The sequence below is a fragment of the Carassius carassius genome, chromosome 13 (genome assembly GCF_963082965.1).
Source record: "Carassius carassius chromosome 13, fCarCar2.1, whole genome shotgun sequence".
Taxonomy (NCBI): domain Eukaryota; kingdom Metazoa; phylum Chordata; class Actinopteri; order Cypriniformes; family Cyprinidae; genus Carassius; species Carassius carassius.
Genome location: NC_081767.1, coordinates 3,536,628 through 3,553,852, shown reverse-complemented (window position 1 = coordinate 3,553,852; position 17,225 = coordinate 3,536,628). Strand labels below are relative to the sequence as shown.

The 17,225-nt window shown below is 40.4% G+C and overlaps 1 protein-coding gene across 1 annotated transcript in view; it reads right to left on the bottom strand.

The window, feature by feature from the left end:
- LOC132155842 (delta and Notch-like epidermal growth factor-related receptor) overlaps nt 1–13,890 on the bottom strand; it is a 35,906-nt gene extending 22,016 nt beyond the window's left edge. The window contains exon 1 of the mRNA XM_059564573.1: nt 13,479–13,890. Within this exon, the coding sequence (XP_059420556.1) occupies nt 13,479–13,733 (255 nt within the window). The 5' untranslated portion in view covers nt 13,734–13,890. The remainder of the gene's footprint in view (nt 1–13,478) is intronic.
- Between the last annotated feature and the right edge of the window lie 3,335 nt (nt 13,891–17,225).

Here is a 17,225-nt window from a genome sequence, read left to right as displayed (position 1 = left end):
TCTCAACAGCTAGAGATTAAGGTTTTTAAAGGTTTAAATATGGATATTGTTCTTACAAAAACACATCAATTCACTTCAGGAGGCCTTTGTTAACACCCTACAATGAGAACAAGGTAGGGCGGCTGAAAAAGCAAGGAGAAATAGTGAGGAAAGGCCATGGGTGAGGAAAAGACAAAGTGTGAAGAAATGGATGAAACATTTACAGCATTAATCTCTCACAATTCTCAACTCAAGATATCTCTCCAGACCTGCTCTCACTGTTATCAACACATCCCTGACATTTGGCTTTTAAAGAGAGCCTCCTCTAATGTGGAGAGCTGTAGACTGGTTTCAACCCAAGACCTCCACCACTGGAGCTGGTGTTAATCTTATAGAGACAATTTTCAATTTTCTTTCATTGTGATTAAAGAAAGTATTTCAGAAACCTTTCAAAAACCCAAAAGGTTAGCTACGCTCCAGTTTGCAGCAAAGACCTCCTCCTTCCCTATTTTTAAAGGTCAAATTGCTACCAAATCATGCTAAAAATGTCTCCTCAGACTTGAATAACAACTCATGGTTGCAAATTTGAAAAGGGTGAGATTCCTCGTTCATAATGTAAGTTCAAATAGAAGTAAAGTTTTATTATTGAGTTATGATAAAAAATAATAATAATAATAATTCTGTTAATTTCTAGTAAAGCAAAATTTCCAATTAATGCAGATTTTTAAATGTAACACTTTATGTCAGGTTGTGGTGCAGGAGAGAAGCATGTATCGAGGAAGATGATGATACAAAGTCTTTAATAATCCACATAGGGGTAATCCATAGGGAGAAGGCAAAGATACACGTACACATCGACGAGACCGGACAATCAAGCACTGAACTGAATGCAACGTATAAGATGAACATAAATGAGGGTAATGACAAGACACACCTGAACATAATTTTTAATGTTTAAAATAGTTTATAAGAAATTATATGTTCAGAAATTCAAAAGGTATTTTTATATAGTATTTTTATAGTATAATATTTTTATTTAAATTTATGTTGCCTTATCAAAAGCTACTCTCGATGCTGTGCTCAATAGCGCTATTTAGAACATTCTTTGTTCGACTGGTTGTTGAAGCATGTGTGTCAAACACGCCAAAGTTTGGCTTAAATAAACTCGGTTAGTTGACGTCACTTGTTGTAAATAGGCCTGAAACTGAAACATCCTCTGTCTTCAAGGAACGCATTGTTGTGTGTGTGAGAGCACGTGTTAAACGCTGCGTGGCAGTAAAAAAAAAAAAAAAAAAAAAAAAAAAAAAAAAAAAAGGTTCCTTAAAAAGAAAGCCAAGCAGGAAGCGAAGTAGTAAAAAAAAAAAAAAACGATGGCAGATCTTGAGAGGAGTTGTTTGCCTCCTTGTCAGAGACTGCTCTCTAAAGACTATCTCCATTCTTTCTGCTTTGAGTGTTTGGGGGAAGAGCATGCTGTCCTCGGGCTCGAGGGAGAATGCGAGCACTGTGATCTCCTCTCTATCAAAGTGCTTTGCACTCAGCAAGATCCTGGGGATCGTCTGTCAATCTGGCTGAGGCGTGTGAGACGGTCCCGCCCCTTTCTTTCGCACTCTCACTGGATCAGGAGGTCATTCCATCCACTTCTCAAGTGCACTCCAGCGATTCTTCTGAACGGGCAGAGGAGACTTCAACTCTTGCTTCCGCTGAGATGGAGTGTGCCAACTCAAAGCGCTCCTCTCGTGGTGACAGAGCATATGAAGAGCTACTCAAGGTGGTTACCTGGGCAGCCGAGTGGTTACATATAGATTGACCAAAGGAGCAAGAGACCCCCAAACGCTCTATGCTTGACGACAGGTTTCTTTCTTCAGTGACCTCCATTACGTGGTAACTCGTTCATGGAATAAACCATATTCGGCCCGTGTTTTTTGTGCCATCGACGTTGATCTACTCGACTATTGTTGATGCGAAAGTGCAGGGCTATATGATGATGACCCAGATTGAAGAGATGCTCAGGGGCTATCTCTCTCCTGGTAGCTCATCATCACTAAAGAAAGCAACTCTCCCCACCAAGCCATGCAGAGTAACATCTTCACTGCTGGGGAAATCCTTTCAAGCAGGGGGTCAGGCTGGTGCTGTTCGACTGTTCTGCAAGCATACCAGGCTGACCTGCTGAAAGACTTTAACACAGGTAGGTCAATCAAGGCATTTTTAGAACTTTGCTGGGCAACAGATCTGTCTCTCCGTGTGACCAAGCAGACGGCCGGTGCCATGGGCCATTTTATGGCTGCCATGGTTTCCATGGAGAGACATCTGTCGCTCAACCTCACGGGCATCAAGGACAAAGACCACCCTTTCCTCCTTGATACCCCCATCTTACCATCAGGCCTATTTGGCGACACTGTCAACACCATCACCACTAGGTTATGAGGAAGCATTTGTGAGATTTCTTCCCCACTGTGCTCAAGAGTCAGGGCCATTGGCCACCCGGTCCCGACCAGGTCCGGTTCCTTTGAGGAGTAAAGCACAAAAAGAGTGTGTGGTAAGTCAAGCAGCACCCCAGTCTCTATGCTCTATGCTGCACTTCACAGTCTGCCTCAAAGAGACAAGAAAAAGTCCAGAGCCTTGAGTGCCCAGGACTGTGGGGAAGGGTGGGTTCAAATCCAACAGAGAATAAAGACTCCTTCCTTGCACCCTCAGGAGGCCGTTGTTCAATCTCTGCCACCACTGGTGTTTCGGGGAGCAGCAGTTTCCAGCAAAACTTTAAGTGTTTGGTCACCTCCTGCCACATTTCAGGACGCCAAACATCTAATATCCCCCCAACAAAATGAACAGTCAAAATGAGTGCCCCTTTTGGAGAAGCTGGCAGCATGGAAGCTACTGACAAAAATCTCTCATTTCAGTTGTGGCTCAGAGCCAGGGGATTTAATCCAAGGGCCAATCCCCAGAGGCAAATACCTATGTGGTTCAGACCCTGGTTTCTGACTTTGGGATGCTAATGACATTTTCATTAACAACGTTTCCCTCACGGGTTGGGGTGCGGTCTTGGATGGGCATCCAGCCCAAGGGATCTGGAGAGGTCATCTTCTTGAATGGAACATCAATTGCCTCGAAATGAAGCCTGTATATCTGGCCCTTCTTCCAGCAGTTAAGAGGCTATCATGTCCTAATGCAGGTGGACAACACGGCAGTAGTCTCATAAATCACCAGGGTGGACTGCGTTCGCACTGCCTGAACAGGCTAGCGCAGCAGGTTCTGCTTTGGGCACAGGACAAGTTCCTGTCCCTCAGAGCGATTTACATTCCTGGGGATATGAATGTGGGAGCAGACTTGCTGTCCAGGAAAAGCTGTGACATACAGGGAATGGAAACACCACCCCGAAGTAGTCAGTAAAATCTGGAAAAGATTTTCCGAAACAGAGGTGGACCTCTTTGCTTCACAGGAGATGGCACAATGTCCCCTCTACATCTCTCTGACTCATCCAGTTCCCCTGGCTCTGGAAGCAATGGCCCATGTGTGGCCCAGACTACATCTTTATGCCTTTCCTCTGATTTCTCTGCTCCCAGGAGTCCTGGCCAAGGTCTGTCGACAGGGGTCTCACCTCTTATTGATAGCGCCCCGTTGGCCAATCAGAGTATGGTTCTCAGATCTAATATCCCTCCTCAATGGCTCCAGGCAGGAGAGATTTTCTGTCTCAGTCACAGGGGACAGTATTTCATCACTGACCCGAGCTCTAGAACCTTCACGTCTGGCCCCTGAGGGGGACCAACTAAGAGTTGCTGGCCTTCCAACCAATGTAAAAGAAACTATTCTAAGCGCTAGGGCTCCCTCCACTAGAAGAACGTATGCACTCAGATGGCATGTTTTCGAGGGCTGGTGCATGACACACCATGTAAACCCAGCTAACTGCCAAATTGTTTCAGTGCTGGAGTTCCTGCAAGAGAAACAGTCCTCAGGCACATGCCCTAGTACTATCAGAACCTACATGGTCGCTATTTTGGCTTGCCATATTTTGATTGATGGGGTTTTTGTGGGAAAGCACCCTCTAGTCGCTCGCTTCGTTTGTGGAGCTAGGCGGTTGATGCCGCCCACTAGATCTATGGTCCCTTCATGGGATTTAGCTGTAGTGCTCTAGGGGCTGGCAGCATTTTCGAACCATTAGAATCAGTGCCTGCCAGGCTTCTGACTCTAAAGATGTTTTTTCTTATGGCCATTACTTCTATAAAAGAGAATTGGGGATTTACAGGCTTTGTCAGTCCTGCCATCCTAGTTAGATTTTGCCCCTGGGCGAGTCAAAGTTATTTTGCATCCTCACCCTAATTATCTTCCGAAAGTTCCTTTCTCGACCATACATTTGGTTGTTCTCGAAGCCTTCTGTCCTCTGCCGTTCATGACACAGGAGCAGGAAAGACTTCACTTACTGTGTCCAGTATGTGCTCTTCAGATTTACGTCCACCACACTAGCCAGTGGCATAAGTCGGAGTAGCTTTTTATATGCCATGGGAGCCACAACCGGGGAGCGGCTTCGTCTCTAGGTGTTAGGACCCATTCAACCAGGGGGTTGCATCTTTAACCCTCTGGAGTCGATTCATGCGTATACTCGTGATGAGGCATTTTCTTAGAAAATTTAAATCAATATATTGTTTTCTGTGAGTGAGTAAACAAGAAGATTTTCACATAATTTAGAAAGAAAAATTCTAGGCTACAAGCTCCAGTTCTCAAAAGTTCTGATAACCCTGAAAATAACTTAAATTAAACTTTCAGTTTTGATCGTAGAGATAAGAGCAATACATAAATCGAATCTGTAAAGCGTCTAATTTTTTTGTATACAGACATAATAACAACAAAACTTTGTGCATTTATAAAATAAAAATAACAAACAATGTGTGCTGTCCGCAGCCTTTGTCTGCAGTGATCTTCATTTAGAAAATGCGTCATTAAAATGAACTGTAACTCAGTGAATACTCAACGAAGAGACATGAGAGATATATCTTTAGAAAGCTTGACATGTCTACTTTTAAACAAATGTGCTACCAAAAACAAATACTCTGTGATAAAGTTATCCATATGAAAACAACGCGATGTCCAGTCTTTCACGTCTCCCTTCATTATATCTAAAGCGACCACGCCCCCGCGCTGAACACACTATTGAGATTATAATGTTCCACTGAAGCGAGCGGCTTGAATATGCCCATACTGAAAACAAAGCGGAGATACTGTTCTTCAAGTTTTTTTTTTATTTTAATGTTTGCTTCGCGATGAGAGGAATAAGACATAATTTACCCCTTCTTACTTGTAACTCCTCCCTCTCAGTGACACAGCTGACTGAAAGACTGATTATGCGGGTCTTTGTCTTCTCAGGTGTAAATCACAATGATATTCATGATAGTTGATGCCTACTCGCATATGACTTATACAAACAAAAAGTGTCTTAGAAAATTTTAATCAATAAATTGTTTTCTGTGAGTGAGTAAACAAGATGATTTTCACATAATTTAGAAAGAAAAATTCTAGGCTACAAGCTCCAGTTCTCAAAAGTTCCGGGAAACAATGTTCTGTATGTGTTTTATGGCCTTATTCAAGTGATTTACAATTTTTTGTTTTTCACTAAACACACATAATTATTTTTTTCTCAAAAACACAATCATGTACATACATGCTGCTCACTTATTATTATAGCCCAGTTTGTGCTGATTACATTGAAATTAGACATTCGCCATTTAGATGTTTATAAGCAACTGAAAAAAACACAGATGTCAGGGCATGACCAAACTTCTCCAGGCCCCAAAAATAACCTTAGACCTCAGAGGGTTAATGGCTTTAGCAAGAGGCGCGCCCTTGCAGCAAGTGTGTGATGCGGCAGGTTGGTCCTCTTCACACACATTTGTCAGATTCAAAACTTTGGATGTCCATGCTACTCCGGGCTCGCATGTCCTTGAGTCAACATCCCTTAGGCATGTCTGAGACCTTTTTCAGTGTTTTTGTGCACACACTACACAACCGTGGGTGTCCAGACACTTCCATTGCGGCGGCATTGGTATTCTCATTCCCAATAGCGCTATTGAGAACAGTAGCTTTTGATAATGTCTCGGGTTACTTGACTGTAACCCTATTCCTTGAAAAAGTGGGAACGAGATGCTCCGCCTCACTGTAAGCATGACTGGACGTCCTTTCAGACAAAAATTTGACCTGTGGATGTTTCCGTTTGAGGTCTATTTATAACCTTCAGGTGTTCACAATCGAATGACGTCACCTAACCGGGGTTATTTAAGCCAAACTTTGGCGTGTTTGACACACAGGTTCTCAATAGCATCTCGTTCCCACTTTTTCAGGGAACAGGGTTACAGTCAAGTAACCCCAGATGATTCTGCACATTTTGTATGATATAAAGCAAAATCGTAAAAAAAAAAAAAATTTTTTTTTTAACTTATATTATATTATATTAACTTGTGAACCGAGTGAATTGGTTCTTGAATCAGTTTGAATGAGTCGTTCAGTTCCCTGCCGCACGCGCTGAGCATCTGAAGTGGTTCACTCGGAGTTGTAATGTTTAAGAACAGAAAGAGCGTTGAAAACGTGGCTGGAACTGCACTGAATTGAAATCTGCAAAGGTTATTATTTACTAGCGATGGAGATCCTTATTAGATGAACACTGCGTGTGCTGTCTACTATGTAACAGGTAATAACTTGGGCTACATTCGATTACAGTACACGATACCTGTGACATTAGTTTGTTGTACGTGTGTGGCTTATAACAGAGGGGAGTCAAGTTGAATGCAGCTTCCAAAAGACAAAAAATAGCCGATTAAGATTTTATTAATTTTAATACAATCACACTGGTGCAAGTACGTTCAGCGAGTCATATTATCAGCTGCTAAATTCAGATCTGTGATTGCTTGCTGGCGCTTAGCCAGAGACAGATGCGTTTATACAGCGCTGCGCATTATAACCAATCACACATGATTCTTTTGAGCTTATTAAAGCATTGGCCATTTAAAGGTGTTCCGATGAGTCATCGCTAAAATGCCGGTGCTTCCTACACTCGCTCACTGACTGAATACCTCTTTCTGGCGAATTCTCTCGCAGGAACAACAAAGTGCAGATGTGTGTACGAATCTTTAATTAAGATATTGATTTCACAGTGTTAACAGTTTCAGTGATTTTAATGGGAGTTTCTGAGAGTGATTGAAATCTAGACTGTCAGTGAAAACTATCTTTAATAATGTAAATGTTATTTGCTCTCTTTCTGAACAATGAAAGATTAGTAGCAATATTTATATCACATTAACTTTCAATGTTAAATTCACATTTAATATAAAGTCAGCCGTATTAAAAATATGTTATGGCATGACACCTATATCTGTTACTTAAGTAAACAGACAGGGTTTTATAATAAATTACATAAATTGGAGTAAAGGCTGATGAAATATATACATTTATACACGCACACATACATTACATACATTTTATCTATATATCTAAATAAAAATAGGCTCAGTATATATGACCCAAAGTAACTAGTAACTAACTACTTGAGTAGATTTTTTATCCAATACTCTTTTACTCTTACTCAAGTAACTATTCAAGACTAGTACTTTTAATTTCTATTTGAGTAAATATTTCTAGAAGTACTTTTACTTTTACTTGAGTACAGTTTTTGGGTACTCTACCCACCTCTGATATATATATATATATATATATATATATATATATATATATATATATATATATATTCACTTAGATAACTGTTAAAAATTGTTTATTATAAACTATGTTATAATAAAACTATTATAAACTTAGGCCATTTTTTAGACTTTTTCAGGCATTTTTATACTTTATATATATATATATATATATATATATATAGGATTTTATCTTGCATACTAGGATGAAAATGGTGTGAAACAAATGTATTGTTTATGTGTGGCATAGATCCAATGTTTTCAAAGCAGTGTAATCACAAAAATATCTTTAAATATCAGGTTTGGGGCTCATTTGGTCCCAGGTTTGTGTACACATGTGACACTTTTGTCGTTGTTTATGCAGGTAATTCTGTATTTGTGCCGTTCCTGTTGACCTGGACAACATGGTACTTTCTCAAAAGCATAATCACAAATCCACTCAAAAAGAACAATATGTCTATGTGCACATGTTTGTGGAAAGAGCACAGAAGGAACAAAATGTTTCTAACACACATACACATACTTGAAAACCCAGTGCCATCAGACTATAAATAGAGAAAGTGAGAGAGAGTGTGTGTGACAGTTCATCCCTCACCTTTCATTTGTATAATGATTATGAATTAATGAATTCCCCAGTTTTCTTTGAGAAAACGAATAGTTTTCATTTATGAAAGTGTCTTTCAAGAAATGTTCGCACTCATACAGTATGAATATCATCAAAGGCCAGGTATGTAATGGAAATGAAAGTGTGATTGGCTCATAGCCACTAAACATCAGAGGATGGCCTGAATGAATACGAACCAGCCTGCAGACAGAGGACACAGTAAATACAGAAATACAAATACTTGGAGTTGCATCAGAAAAACATTGTTTACAGCAGCATGGGCCACAAAGGATTCATGTTTACTTGCATTAAAGGTTATTAGTTTTCATTGGTGCTATCTGATGCAGAAGTGGAAAAATGTTTATCTGGGGTTTTAATGCAGAATGCAATTTTATTCAATGTCATAGCTACATAATAATATACGTACATGCACTTAAAGCCAGAAATCACTGGCAGTGACATTTATTAATGCAGCACGTTCTGAAAGGGAGCTACCAATTATCCAGCTAAATGAGGCCATATTAGTGTAGAAGAGCTGTGGAAATACAGATTATTTGGAAAAAATGACTTATTTGTGTTTTTACACGAGGCAAGACTAAATAGGCAAGATCAGAGTTCCCCGTTCAACATCATTATAGAAAAAAAGCCACTTTTCCTGAAGCTCTTAAAATGTGAAGTTCATCGGCTGGTAATTTATTTTTGTTGGATCTACACCGAATTCTGTTGAATTAGACTTGGCATTCGTTTAATAGGATTTTCTGGAAACTACTCATGTTTAACATTTGGATAAAATGATTCAATATAAATGTGACACTAGGAAGTGAGAAGCAAGGGAAGGAAGTTAAAGCGATCATGCATGTTTGTAACAACATGAAGAAGATCTTTTTTTTTTTAAATGTCCTCCATATTTATTTCTCTTTCCGCTCTATGTTCTCCTGAATGTCCGGCTCTATCGACCTCACTGAGCATTTAATGTCGTCCAAAATATCCATCTATCCTTTCACCCCTTCAATTCTCATTTTATTAATTTATTCTACCCTTAAATCCTTACTTTAATTAGGCAGACAAGTCTACATACAGCTCATGTGCTTATATTTGAATCTTCAATCTTTTCAAAGATGAAAGCTTTGGAGAAACAATGGTCAGTCAAGCTCATCTCTTTAATATTAATGAATTCTCCATGGCTGCTTAACAAGCTGTAATCAAAGCCAAAAGACCAAAGAGGAGAAATGAAAAACACGACGACCCTTAAAGGTGCCATGTGCAAAAATTGACCTAAAAATATTCAAAAAATTACCTACACGCATCAAAAGTATGAGAAGAAATAAGGGCGATGATGTCATTAAAAAAATGTAAAGTTATAGTGCTGCAGAGATATCAACCTTAATTAGCAGTAGCATTACTAGCCCCGGCCCGACAGGTGTCGTAATACCAGTTTCGGCCATGGGAGGCGGTATGCGGGCAACATAACCACCAGCCAACCTGCAATACACGAATAACTCGCACGGCTTGTGGGCGTAATCTAACCTGATGTCAATCAAGCGGAAGGATGGTTGAAGCCCTTGGCAAGAGACCACCACCCGCTACAGGGAAACAACCGCGCTCGGAAACACAAATCAAATCCGATTAGAAAAGGAGCCGAACCAGAGTAAACATCGGCACTGCTTTCAATCGCTGGAGACAACTGATGGACCTTAAAGAAATGAGGTTCGACACCGAACTTGCAAAATTTCTTTTGGATTGGTAAGTTAGATGCTGTTAGTATTTCGCTAGAAGTTTGTTTTATATGTTTGTGTATTTTTTTTTCGGGAAGTTATAACATAGAAATGTATCGAAGGCTGTTCTATAAACGTGCTAATGTTAGCGATGGCTAACCGTAGCTGCGTTTGATAATTAGCTAGCTATAACTTACCCATATTTTTATATCATAAGTAACCTGCTCTGTCTAGTCTGTTGGTCTCTGTGTCCTCTTTGCGTGGTTTTTCTGTACGTGAGAAAATTGATGTGTGGCGTGAAAGCGTGTGAAAAGAGTCAATTGCGTGTGTCTCACGGTGAATGCTTGAGAATTGGCAGCTCTGGTTCCGTTGGTTGGCGCTAGCTTGGTCAACATCAGCTGTCTGATGTTGACCAATGATGTTGACAGAATGCTGTCTGTCAAATTAATTTAATTCCAATAATGTGTATATACAACTCAATGTAATATGAACAAAACGAATATGAACATATTCACTGGTAAAGGTGAAGGGGAGTAGCTTGAAGATGTCATGTTTCAAAATCACTTGACATCACCCAACGTTCCTCTGGAGGCAAAACGTCCTCTTATAGCAGCGGTTCTCAATTCCAGTCCTCGCACCCCACTGCTCTGCATATTTTGCACGTTTCTCTTTGTTAACACACCTTATTCAGATAATCAGCTCGTTAGAAATGAACTCCGTGCATGAACTGTTTTTCAAATGTTCATTGCTCCCTACTCTCTGAGCAGGGGAAATCTGTTGAAGTTTACCTCACATCGAAACATTCATTCACTGATTTGTGCTGTGCAGCGTCTTTAAACATGGACAACTGTGACATCATATACCTCTGTAAATCAATACAATTTAAATTCACATCTTGCACACTTCAATGCACTTTGATTGGAACATATAGCTACGTTCACTTCGAACTGGAATCATGGCTGAATATCCTGTGATGTCCACTTCGCAGGGCACTTATGTTCGAATAGAACAAATGTCTGAAGCTCTAAGAGAAACGTTCAAAATGTGCAGAGCAGTGGGGCTCGAGGACTGCAATTGAGAACCGCTGTCTTATAGGCTTCGGATATGCTCTAGTGTTGTTGTGAAGGTAGGGGCGGAGCATAGAGACTATGCTGTTTCTCGTTTGTTACTCTAGAGTAGACCAATTCACTTTATTGAGGCATACTGCCCCCATCTGGTATGGAATGTGGAGTATGACTTGATTTTTTTGCCAGATATGACAGATGGCACCTTTAAAATAAGCATCCCTGATGATACTGTATGGCCAGAAAACAGATCTACGGTTGTATGCATCCTGCTTCTGTAATAAATAAGTGACTGTGCACATCCAAAAACACATACATACTTGTTCTTGTCTTTTTTAAACACAAGTTCCCAGAAAGGACAGACAGGAGACTCAAACACAATCACTTTATGTCAGATGCTGGTTAAGAGGTTAAGGGCAGTTCCTCAAGGGTAAAATGGCAATCTCTTGCTCTGTGTTTACAAAAAGTAATTTCATAAAATGTCTCAAATATGTAATTCTACTACATTGTATACATCCAGCCACCTCAGCAGCAGGTTAATGCAGTTTGGAAAAATGGCTGTCTCCAGCCTGAAGCCTTGCCTGGGGAAATGAAACACTGAGTGACATCACAATGACTGCAAACCTCTTCGACCAATCGTGGTGAATCTTGTCAGTGCATAAACCAATCATGCAGCAGCATCCTTTCTGGCTGCATCAGGGGAGATGTAAATGAGCAGTATGACGTTACAGGACACAGGTTTCGACGCAAGCTTTAAATAAGGTTGAGGAAAGGACAGGTCTCTCCATGCAGAAAGATGCATCTTCACACTTGAGAGTTGACGAAGACGAGAACGGCACGCAGACACCAATGAGATGCAACTGCACACAATTTCATAACTTCATGAGTGCCACCTGTTGTCCAGTGAATATGCATGCGCACACAGTGAGACAGCACTTCTGTGGATGTCTGTTCTGAATCCAGCAAAGCTTTGGTGTGATTTAGGTCCGAAGCCCTAATTGAGTCAAGCTGTGCTACTCAGATTCAGGCTTTTTCCCATTAGTGTTTTAACACTGATGTGTGTGTACAGCCAATAAACAACAAATCTGAGAATAATACCTTAAAATAAAGGCCCTCACCCTTTCCCTGTGAGCATTTAACCTCATCTATGAGAATTAACTGTAAAATAAATATAATAAAATATAGTGTTTAGGATCACTGACATACTATTGTTTTTGTAAAGAATTTGAATTCGATTTTTTTTTCAAGTTAAAATAATTTTAAGAATAAAATAATATTACGTTTTTTATATATATTTTATTTCCATTAAAGTTTATTTTATTTAAATTAATGGTTGAAGTTTAATAGTTATGGTTAACTCTATCTATCTATCTATCTATCTATCTATCTATCTATCTATCTATCTATCTATCTATCTATCTATCTATCTATCTATCTATCTATCTATCGAGAGAGAGAGAATGTATTTATCTTTAGAGGCAACATTGCAAGATATTAAGACATTTTCAAACAATTTCTTGAATATATTATTAAATAATATATATATATATATATATATATATATATATATATATATATATATACAAATATAAACTTCATTAAAACAAGTATATTATTACAGCATACTGTTACAAGTTACATTTTCTTTATAATACAATACGAGTTTAATTTACTTCATAATAATAATAATAATAATAACATATATTTGTATATATCTTATTGAAAAAGTTTTTTTTAAACATAAAACTAAGTAATTTTTTATATATATTATTATTATTCTTTCAGAAAGAGGAATCTTACCCAATATGATAATTTTAAAATATATTCTCTGAAAACAAATCTGCAAGTAAATCATTCTTATTATGTTTAGTATTATCTTAACAAAAATATTTACTGTTTAAATAGTATAGATATTTCCTGGAAAACAAGGAATATATTAAGAGAGTGTTTATTTATTTATTTATTTCCTGACCATCACTGCACCACAATGCACCTGACTAGAGGTTCAAACAAAGCTTGCATCACCCATCACAGAAAGCCTTAGTGTCCCATAGTGATTTGTTATAAAACAGAACACATGCAAGGAGGTCAACGCTGCATACTAGCAAAATGAATAAAAAATTGACATACGGAGAATTATTTTTGCTTCCTTTATAAATACACTGTAGACCATATCTAACTGCAAGTCATACATTCATCCTGTGATCTTTTCCTCTTAAATACATGCTCACACACAGTCAGAGTCACCTCTCCTCTTCTCCTATCTGTTGCCACAGCAACGCAGCACTCTCCTTCACATCTCACCAACAGCACATGAGCTCCTACAGATCTTTGGCAGAAACATGATTATGATTGTTTATTCACACCAGCACATCTCACACAATATGCCCAGTCTTCAAAGAAGCGCAATGGATTTGCTCACAACCACGCATGATCTCACCTCACAGTTCTGTCCCGTGAAGCCCTGGCCGCAGATGCACGTATAAGCCCAGAAGTCAGCCTGCATCTGTGTGCTCGGACTCTCCTCCATCTCTCCCACACGACTACAGATGCCCCCATTCAGGCAGGGTCTGCCCTCGCAGGGGTCCGGAGGCCCGCTGGGGACCTCGGTAGGGACGGGGCTCGATGTCAGAGGGGTCCCGAGTCCATCTCTCACTCTGAGGACGAGGAGGAGAGGAAGAATGTAGCCCTGCATGAGAGCTGTAGGATTTTGTTCTCTTTGTTCCTGCTTTGGATATGCTGGTGTGAGAGCAGATCAGTGGATTACAGTCGTTCGTTTGCAGCTGTGTGTGTGAGAGAGAGATAGAGAGAGAGATAGAAGCGGTTTGCTGGACTGGAAGGTCTGAGTGTGTTTGAGGACGGGAGAGAGAGAGGAGTGGAGGAGAGTGACAGCAGGTGACGACACATGCTCCTCCTCCTCTCTCTCAGTGTGTTTCTGCTGTGTCAGTGGAGCTGAAGCTCTGCAACAACAGTCAGACACCTACACATTACATGTCTCATCACTGATCATTTCTCACTGGATTCTCAATAATTATCTCCATCTTATGGCTGATAACGATAAACGGCATATATTAAAACACTACATTATCTTGATGGTTACACTTCAGGGCCGATTAAGGAGCACATGTTCTCTATTAAAAAAGAGTTTTCCCTCAATAAACTCCACATTCTCTGCTCTGTAAGGTAGTTGTTAGGTGTTAAGCAGGGTGAAGGGATCTAGAATATGGAATAGAATAAAAAAACCTACTACTAAAGCATTTACTATTCTTAGTTAATGTTCATTTTATTGTTATTATTTGCTGGACCTAATCTAACAAACTAAAAATTAACAGTTTAATAATGTTAAAGATTAATAAATACTGTAACAAATTGTTAGTTAACATTAGATAATGCATTAAATAATGTTAACTAATGGGACCTTATTGTATGGTGTTATCATTTTGTCTAAATATATTTAAAATAAAACATTAAAAACTAAAATTAATCATTTTAAATTCTAAAAGTAAATTTAAGCATTACAACATTGTATGAATTTTTATTAAAATATTTCTAATTTGCTTCATTTCAGTTTTAATAATTTTAGTAGTTAAACAAACCCTTTATTTATTTATTTTTAAGTTAGTTGCCATTTCTTATTTTCATATAAGGTTTTCTATATAATATTCATGTTTCATATAATATTCCATTTCAGTGTCACAAATCAGGCTGGAAACAACAGGGAAGTGCAAAGAGGAAGGTTTATTGACAGGAATTGCAGATGGATGAACTTAAAGTCAATGCAGTTGTGGAACAACACAATGAAGGTTACTGGTATGGTTATCTAAGGGCTGATGGTGTGTCTCTTTTGCAGATTCGTAGGAGTGCTAAACAGGATCAGCGGAGTCATTGGAGAATCGCAGAAGATACAACAGGCAAGTCTTTCTTTGGGAGTATCACTCAGGGAGTCCAGAACAGTCCAATGATGTGAACGGTAGACCGGACAATGAGTAACTCGTAAGAGTATGCATATGAAGCGTGGCTTGGTTGGTCAAAATAGGTGTGGGTAATTAGTACTCAAGTAACCGTATTTGGGTAATTGTACTGGATGGTGACTGCAGTGACAGGGATTCATCACAGACATTACCCCCTCCCCCAGCGGCATCTCCTGACGCCCTCAAGCAGTGAAGGGGGCGGCCACAGCCTCTGGGTGTGGGACAATTGGGGTTAGTGTGGTGGAAATCTTCTAGCTGCAAAAGGTCCAGAATGTCGTCTCTGGTCACCCAAGAACGTTTCTCAGGCCCGTAACCATCCCAGGCGATTAAATATTCTAGTCGACTGCCCCGTCGCCGTGAGTTCAGGATGTCTTGGACCAGGTTGATAGACGGTTGTTCCAGGATTTCTGGAGGAAGAGGTTCGTCAGATTCGGTGGGACCTGGTGCAGAAGGAGAGTGAGGTTTAAGAAGAGAAACATGGAAAGCAGGGTGAATTCTGTTCCTGGATGGGAGTTTGAGTTCATATGAGACCTTGTTTATCTAACTCTGTATTGGAAATGGACCAATGTAGTGGGGACTGAGCTTCTTACAGGCTGGGGGAGGAGCAGATCTCAGGTGGACAGCCATACTTGATCTCCTGGATGGTATGCTGGAGTGGAAGTACGCCGAGCATCTGCAAAGGTCTTCTGCTTCCGCACTACATGTTGGAGTTGGATGTGAGCGAAGTCCCAAACTCTCTCACTCACTCTGAACCAGTGATCTACAGCTGGAACATCTGACAGCTCTTCTGTCCAGGGGATGAGTGGCGGTTGATAGCAGAGTATGCACTGGAATGGCGTGAGGCTGGTGGTGTTCGGTCACAGGGAATTCTGTGCATAGCGGCTCCAGCTCTGTTGGTCATTGTGACAATATGCCCGGTGGTAATATCCGAGTTCCTGGATCTTCCACTCAATCTGGCCATTTGTGGGAAATTAATTGGGGCCCTCTGTCAGAGACAATGTCCTCTGGAATTCCAAAATTTCTGAAGACATGTGTGAATAGATTCTAGCAGTTTGGAGAGCACTTGGTAATCCTTTGAGGGCTATTAACTTGCTGTCTTTAGAAAAATGGTCTATGACTACCAGGACACAGGTGTTCCCTTCAGAGTTAGGAAAGTCAGTCACAAAATCAACTCCAATGTGGGACCAGGGTCATTGTGGGTTCGGTAGGGGAATGAGCTTGCCTACTGGGTGATGTCTAGGGGTTTTAGACATGGCGCAGATGAGCAACTGAGGACATACCTGATGACATCACAGAACATACTAGGCCACTAGTAACTAGCTTGGAGGAGCGAGAGGATCCGTTGGCTACCTGGATATCCAGAGCCCTCTACATTGTGAACTGAGCCCAGAAGGGATTGATGTTGGGAAGTGGGCACATATATTTTTCTCTTCTGGGCCTCCCAGCAGAACAGGTTTGGTGAAAGTGGTGGCCCGGATGTTGTCATCAATGTTCCACTGAATGGGGCTAACGATCAGGGCTGGAGGGAGAATGGGTTCTGGATCAGTTAGTAAGTCAGGGGTATGCATGTGTGAGAGGGCATCATCCGTTCTGTTATGATTTCCTGGATCGTTAACTGGAACTTAGTGAAGAACAAAGCCCAGTAAGCTTGACGGGGGTTAAACCTCTTGGTGTCTCTGAGGTACTGGAGATTCTTGTGATCAGTGATTACAGTAAAATAATGATTAGCTCCCTCCAGGCAATGCTGCCACTCTTCCTTGGCGAGTTTAATTTCCAGTAGTTCTTGGCTACCAATGTCGTAGGTGTGCTCCACTGGGGTCAGTTTCTCAGAGTAGTAAGAGCAAGGCTGGAGATGAGGAGGCTCACCAAGATGCCGATACAGCACGAGCCCGACACTGGTGGAGGCATCCACTTTCACTACGAAGGGTACATTCGGGTCAGGATGGTGCAAGATTGGGGCCATGCTGAAAGCTCTCTTTAGTTTCTTGAAGGCTTTGTGGGTGCTGGTGGTCCAGCACAGGGTCTTGGAATTTCCTTCGGAGCATGGAAGTTAACAGGGCTTTGTGGAGACTGAAATCCTTGATAAATCGAATATATTTAGAAAATCCTAGACATCTCTGGAGCTTTTTAAAGTACTGGGGAAGGGGCAACTCCTTGACTGCATCTTGACTGCTCTTTGGTGCTCAGGGCATTCATTGAGGGTCGATGCAACTTGA